General features: G+C 33.0%; 1 protein-coding gene across 1 annotated transcript in view; it reads left to right on the top strand.

Annotated features, from left to right (window-relative positions):
• LOC107733148 (putative pre-mRNA-splicing factor ATP-dependent RNA helicase DHX32) overlaps window positions 1-7,154 on the top strand; it is a 13,302-nt gene extending 6,148 nt beyond the window's left edge. The window contains exons 4-11 of the mRNA XM_016544672.1: window positions 912-1,142; window positions 1,264-1,357; window positions 2,024-2,173; window positions 4,421-4,612; window positions 4,920-5,060; window positions 5,240-5,430; window positions 5,654-5,844; window positions 6,702-7,154. Of these exons, the coding sequence (XP_016400158.1) occupies window positions 912-1,142; window positions 1,264-1,357; window positions 2,024-2,173; window positions 4,421-4,612; window positions 4,920-5,060; window positions 5,240-5,430; window positions 5,654-5,844; window positions 6,702-6,882 (1,371 nt within the window). The 3' untranslated portion in view covers window positions 6,883-7,154. The remainder of the gene's footprint in view (window positions 1-911; window positions 1,143-1,263; window positions 1,358-2,023; window positions 2,174-4,420; window positions 4,613-4,919; window positions 5,061-5,239; window positions 5,431-5,653; window positions 5,845-6,701) is intronic.
• The last annotated feature ends 640 nt before the right edge of the window (window positions 7,155-7,794 follow it).

Below are 7,794 nucleotides of genomic sequence, written 5' to 3'. Positions count from 1 at the left end.
GTATATTTATTAAGTATATATAAATACACACACATACAGTATATATTTAGAAAATATATACATACATATATTATGTAAACAAAAACTTTTATTTTGGATGATATTAATCGTTTGACAGCACTAATATATGTATATTTTATCTTTTAAATGTATAACAATTTAATTTCTATATTTATACATTTAATTATTCGATTTATTGAATTCATTAACCCATAAAAAAATTATTTACAATTATTTAAAAGTTGATAATTTCCTGTTAGGTTTAAACAGACTTGAAGTACTCTCAGCTTTACAGACTGAAGGACTCAGTCTCAGTTGTAGTTTTACAGTCTTAATCTGATGTTTTTTTTTTGTTTGTTTCTTTTTTTATTTTTTATTACCATCTCAACCTCTGTGAGCCCAAGCAACGGGCAGATCAATATTTTAATGGATGCTTAGTTTTATAACTAAATGTAGGGTGACTATACGTGCCGTTTTTCTCGGACACTTCCTGGCCAGGATTTCTTTATTGCCTAAAATATCCAGGCTTTGGCTTTGTTTGCACTGCGCAGAACGATCAGTGTATGACATCAAAGTACCGTGAGCGCTATAGAGAGCAGACTGAGACGACTCCTTATGCTTTCGAATCGCTCTCGCAGTACTTTGATGTCATACACCGATCGGTCTGCGCAGAGCCGCTTCAAGTTGAACACACCTTACCTTCAGCAAGTATGAAAACAGGAAAACAAAGCCAAAACCTGGATATTTTAGGCAATATAGAAATCCTGGCCAGGATGTGTCCGGTAAAAAGAGCACGTATGGTCACCCTCCATAAATGTCACCCTGCCTTCCTTCAAGGAAACTTGCATAGAACAGAAAACAGTCCCATTTCCATGGTAAAAGAAACTTCTCTTTCTCTTCTCGTTTTCAAGGAGATTGAATGTGCCCATGCCATTTTGCGGAGAGAGGGTGCCAATCTTGCATTGTCTCATGGTGAGCTGGTGCCTGTGTCTCTGTGCCCTGCGCAAGGAGACCGTCTCTCAGTGCTCTCTGAAGGGAGCAAGAGTAGGAGAGTCTTCCTCACCTGCAGCCCCAGTGAAGACTTGTTCTGGGCCATTCACAGCATTCGCTTTGTGATTGATGCTGGAGTGCAAAAAAGATATGTATGTAATGATTTTGTTTTTATTTTAAACTTTACAGACTATTCTTTATTATGAGCTCTGTGTTATATACTGTATACATTTTGATTGGTGGGCATAAAGCAGTGTTGTTTTATTGTGACAGGTGTACAATCCTAGAATCAGGGCCAATTCCATTGTTATTCGACCAATCAGCAAGAGCCAAGCTGAGAGCCGCAAACAACTTGCAGGCCCAACAGGTGAGCACTTTTTGCTTTCTAAAATACAAAAATAAAGACATAATTCATTTTAATACATCTTAAAATAAATAAATAAATAATTACACACATTGCCGTTCAAAGGTTTGGGGTCAGATTTTTTTTCTTGAAAGAAATTAATACTTTTATTCAGCTAAGAAACATTAAATTGATCAAAAGTGTCAGCAAAGACATTCATAATATTACAAAAAATTATATTTCAAATAAATGATGTTCTTTTGAACTTTCAGTTCATCAAAGAAAAAACATGTATCATGTTTTTCTACAAAAAATATTAAGCAACACAACTGTTTTCAACATTGATAATAATTGGAAATGTTTCTTGAGCAGCAAATCAGCATATTAGAGTGATTCTGAAGGATCATGTGACACTGAAGACTGGAGTAATGATGCTGAAAATTCAGCTTTCCCATCACATGAATAAATAACATTTTATAACATATTAAAATTGCAATAATATTTCACAATATTGTTAATTTTACTGAATTTTTGACCAAATAAATGCAGTCTTGGTGAACATAATCAAAAACATTTAAAAAGTCTTACCAACCCCAAATTATTGAACGGTTTGTTTACTTGAAATAAAAGTGTTTCTTAAAATTTTTGCCATGCATTGAATCATATGCCTGAAATGTTTTATTTCTGCAGGCAAATGTTTCTGTTTGTATCAAGAGGACACGCCACTTCCTGCTGAGAACATCCCTCATATTCTTGAGTCTGACATCACTTCCACCGTGCTCTTCCTGAAGCGCATGGAAATTGCTGGCCTGAGCCACTGTGACTTCATTGACAGACCGGGTGAGATACAATTCTTATACAGTTTATCAAATCTCTATAAATTTCAATAAGGTATCTTAAAACTTAGCACTATATTAACATATTAACAGATATACAGTTGCTAGGTGGTTTCTTCCAAATCAAAAGAATTCACTTACAAGTCTCTAGATATGGCTCTGGGCCTGCCATCAATGTAAATTTAAAGAATTTTTTGCTCCACTATTGAAATATTGTGTAATATGTGTAGCTACACTGATTTTAAACAGTGAATGTATGCATACTTTTCACATATAATCACTTTAAATTATTCATACACTTCATTTGTAGAATAACTCATTGAATCTAAGCAGTGCATCTGAACACAAACAAGTTGTTCACCATCCACTGTTTACAACAGCCAAGCAAAGCTGGGATCAGCCAGGTTCTCTTGGCTCACATTAAGGGTGCAGATGGGCCTGTCCTGCTCACTGCTGGTATTAAGAGGTGGTGAGCCATGCGTTTAGCTGAGCCGACAGCACTCTGACTGGGTTCATTGTTCCAGAGATAACCTGCTTCCATAAAACGCACCCGTCAGATGAGCAGCATCATTAGTGGAGCTACGACAACAGCATTTCTGTGAAAACAACATGGTGTGATGAACTAGATGAACTTGATTATCTCATGATGCAAATATGTGAGGTGCTTTTGTTATGATGCCACAAATTACTGAGAGTTTATTGTCAAACTAATAGGCATTTCTATAGGAAAAATGCATTACAGATAGGGATATGCCGGTATCAAATTTTCATGTTGCGATTAATTGCTAATGCTTTTATCGCGGTATACGGTATTATCACGGTATTGAAATTTCGTTTTTAAAAAAAAGTGCTGTCATAATACAGTATAACAGGTTTAATAACTTTTTTCTTATAACAAAAATAACAACATTTAAATGCAATAAAGCAATACAGAAAAATGTATAAAGTTAAAAGTTTTACACAGATTAAAGTGCAAAAGAACTATAATACAGTGGTGTTGTGCATTTTGACCAGTTGATGGGAAAAGTATTCTTAAAATGCATTCAAAATTCTGAATAATTTGTAATATATAATTATTCACGGTATTTAGAAGTGCCCACGATAACAATATCGTGCATATTCATTACCATGATATATCGCATTACCGAATACCGGCAGAAGTCTAATTACACATAACAGTTGATAACCCTTATTCCCACAATAATACTTGCTCAGGTGTTTTTTACAGTTAACTATAGTTTTACTTAAAAATTAGGACCCATACTTTTTACAGACTACTCTTTTGTTCTTATTTTATTGAAATTAACTAGACTGCGACTTTTAAAACAGCCACTCACTTCATTCATTTTAACGAGCTAAATAAATATTATTTAGGTCAGTTCAGTCTAGTATAGTATTAGTATTATTTATATACTATTAGTATTTATGAATATAAATATTGAATAAACTTATTTTGTATATTTTCGGGTTTCATTTTAAGTTTTGTTTCAGTTTTAGTAATGTTGGTATGTGCTTTTGTATGTGCTATGTGATTTTTAAAAATAATTCTATTTAGCTTTATAGTGCTTAAACCAAAAATTATTTTATTTCAGTTAGTTGCCAAGGCAGCATTTCTCATTTTAGTTTTTTAAGGTTAAGTTTGCCATCTAATATATATCTAATATTATATTTTATTTCAGCTTTATTTGAAAAAACAGCCACTCACTTCATTCATTTTAACGAGCTAAATAAATATTATTTAGGTCAGTTCAGTCTAGTATAGTATTAGTATTATTTATATACTATTAGTATTTATTCATATAAATATTGAATAAACTTTTATTTTGTATATTTTCGGGTTTCATTTTAAGTTTTGTTTCAGTTTTAGTAATGTTGGTATGTGCTTTTGTATGTGCTATGTGATTTTTAAAAATAATTCTATTTAGCTTTATAGTGCTTAAACCAAAAATTATTTTATTTCAGTTAGTTGCCAAGGCAGCATTTCTCATTTTAGTTTTTTAAGTTTAAGTTTGCCATCTAATATATATCTAATATTATATTTTATTTCAGCTTTACTTGAATAACAAAAAATTCTAATAGTTTTAAGTTTAGTTTACAATAACAAAACTGGGTTTAATTAATTAATTAAATTTTTTATTTATTTAATCAATTTAAAACTATTTGGCATTTGTTTAGAATAGATTAATGGCACGCTTGAAAACTGTGATTAATATTTTGAAATATATTAAATATTTTACTCACTCTACCATAGATCCAGAGGGGCTCATGCAAGCTTTAGAGGAACTTGACTATCTTGCTGCTTTGGATGATGACGGAAATCTGTCCGAGATTGGAATTATCATGTCAGAGTTTCCTCTCGAGCCACAGATGGCTAAGACTTTGCTTGCGTCTTGCGAATTTGACTGTGTGAGTGAAGTGCTGACCATCGCTGCCATGCTAACAGGTAATCCTGTCTCAGGACAATCCACTCAACAGGTGTATCACCGTGTGTCTGCGTTTCCAATATATCTATGCTCCATTCAGTTATATTTGGAACTCATGTCAAATCACTGTAGTTGTACCTTCAATTTAAACATTTATAGATAAGTCAACCTCTAATGATACATTCAGTCACTCATTCAACTTTTATTATGATAAATATTAAATAAAAAAACTAAATATTTATTATTATTATTATTATTATTATTATTTACAAATACATTTATGATTGATTATAAAGCTTTTAATTGCTCTTTGTCTTTGTAATTTAGCTCCAAGCAGTTTCCTTACACCCCCAGTGGAACTGAGACAGAAGGCCTTACTGTGTCATAAGAGGTTCCAGCATGCAGAGGGAGACCACTTCACCCTTATTAACATCTTTAATGCTTACAAATATGCTAAGGAAGGGTCATGTGAGTTATTTTTGTGCATTAAAGCAATTCAATGAAGCCACATAAGTCTATAATTCATATGCATATCCATTAACAGCCATTATTGTGAATTAAACAGGACAGTAAACAGTAGCTGACTAACAAAATCTATCCATTATAATATATAAAGTGTTAAATTCACATTCACATTTGTATTTTAGACTCTAATGTGGAACAATGGTGTGAAGACCATTTCCTCAGTCTGTCTGCTCTTCAGACAGCAGATGCGATACGCTCTGAGCTAACAGAAATCCTGAAACGGCTAGAGCTGCCAGTGTCCTTACCTGCCTTTGGCTCTAAAAGCAACAGCTTGAACATCAAACATGCCCTACTAGCTGGCTTCTTCATGCAGGTATAGATTTATAGAAATTATATACATAATAAAACACTTTGGTAATATATTGTTGTGCTAGTTCTCTTTCAAATTATTGCATTGGGACAGTAAGGTCTGTGATGAAGGCAGATTAGCAAACGGCACAGTGTTTTACATATTTAAGTGTGTTCAGTGTCTAAAACACTGCCCGTGTGCTGCTCTAATGCATTTTCCGTTGTTTAATCCCTGTGGGGTTTTCCAGGTGGCGAGGGACATTGACGCGTCAGGGAATTACTTCATGCTGACCCATAAACATGTGGCTCAGATCCACCCACTGTCTGGCTACGGAACCGAGATGCACAAGAAGAACCTGCCGGAATGGGTTCTGTACCATGAGCACACGCTGTCAGAGAACAACTGTATCAGAACCGTCTCTCAGATCTCAGCATATGAGTAAGTACTGGATCATCTGCTTTGTTTCAGAACTAATACAGCTGGAGCTCATTATTCATTATTCTGCTCTGTTCATTCAGCTATAATGATTCCAAAAGACAAAAGCTCCATACTGACTGAACATATACAGTACTTGGCAGTAGTTTATCTGCTTATGATAGAGCAAATGTATCTCATGAGAAAACATAACTATTTTATGAGGTGCCGATTTCATATGAATTTGTACCAAAGCATGCCATTTTTAGAATAAAAATAAGCAAGATGGTCCACCCCTAAACCGAACCATCAGTGGGGAGTAAGCAGATTTGTTTAGAATTACAAATTTATTATTGACAATAGTCATTTGAAAGTACATAATTTAAATAAAATTAAAGATTTTATATATGTAAAATAAAATATATTAAAAAAAAAAGAAATATCAAACAATAATATAATCAGTAAAAAAAACTAAAAGAATAAATAATAAAATACATTAAATTGCATAAAACATGACAGAGTTTGCACTTATTATACTTTGTTCATATAAAATATTAATAATTTATTTCTACATTTATTTATTTTTTAATATCTTCCCTCTCTCCTTTCCTCTTATAGCACCTATCAATTATTTTTATCCAAAACATGCATTGAATTGTAAATGATCAGTCATTAATAATGTCAGCAATAATTTAGTTCAGTTTACAGACTTTTATAATTAAATAAATTCTTTGTTTCATTTAAAATTTCCTTCTGAAGCTTTAAACCTCCTTTTAATTAAGTCTAGCAAGCCATTTACTCTTTTTTTTCCCACCATTTAAACAATTTGTTCTTCTGTGCTTTGTAAATATATGGTTTCTTTTGCTGTTTGCTTGTGACAGGTTCATTCAGATGGCGCCGCAGTACTTCTTCTACAACCTGCCACCTAGTGAGAGTAAAGACATACTGCAGCACATTATAAATCATGGTTCAGCCGCCCCATCTAAAGGCAAAAGAAAATCCCAGCCCCCCAGCAGCCCTGCCAGTGAAGAGCAGAGCCATGAGCGCTGTACCATACAATGACTGGGGAAATAGTATGCCTTGCCACTTCGTTACCATGACAACAAACAGGATGCTTACACTACTAGTCTGTTACACAATAACCATGGAATTTCTGAGACACAACGAGGAATTTAAATTAGTTTAACTGATTAATCAATAATGATGAAAAGAAAAGATGTAATCAAAAAGGGCCAGGGGAAAAACATTTAGTGTGCCCCTCTTTTCACGGTGCCCAGGACAATGCTTCTAAGTAATAGCAGTTTGTACAGTTTGTCTTCTCTCTGCTGAATTAATAGCAATTTAAATAATCTACTGCTGTGCAGTAGTTAATGAATAAACTGTCGTTGACTTTAAAATGTGCTTTTTAAACTGTAGCTACTAGTTAGCATTTTCAAGTAATATATAAAAAATACAATGTGGTTTAGCCACGTGCATCATAGTATCATTAGACATTCATTTCCTTTTTGCATTGATTATGCTTCCCATTGGCTAGTGAATAGTTTTTTTTAATTATTATTAGTATTGTATATGTATTTATTTTCAAGGTATTTGTTCAGCTAATATAATATTTTTATTTCATATTAATCTCACATTCATTGCGATAGTTTACATAAAATAAGAAGTTAAAAAATGTATTTAACTTTTTGTAAGTGGTAGTTCTTTTTTGCCAAGTGTCCCAAACGTCTTATTCATACTGAATAAAGTCCAAAAATGTTCTGAAATTATATAGGACTTAATTCGTCATATCTGTTAAACTGTTACATAGTGAATACTTGCCAAATACGACTGCAACTTTAGATACTATTAATATTCATTCATGTTTCACATCAAACCGTAAACATCAAGGGTGTCATTTTAAAACATAAGCAGAAAATTGTGACTGTTTTTAATTAGACGCTTCCTGTGGTCACACGTTTTATGATGATGTTGATA

Source organism: Sinocyclocheilus rhinocerous, unplaced genomic scaffold, assembly GCF_001515625.1.
Source record: "Sinocyclocheilus rhinocerous isolate Xijiao unplaced genomic scaffold, SAMN03320098_v1.1 scaffold8, whole genome shotgun sequence".
In the NCBI taxonomy this organism is placed as follows: domain Eukaryota; kingdom Metazoa; phylum Chordata; class Actinopteri; order Cypriniformes; family Cyprinidae; genus Sinocyclocheilus; species Sinocyclocheilus rhinocerous.
This window is presented reverse-complemented; position numbering and strand designations above follow the sequence as displayed.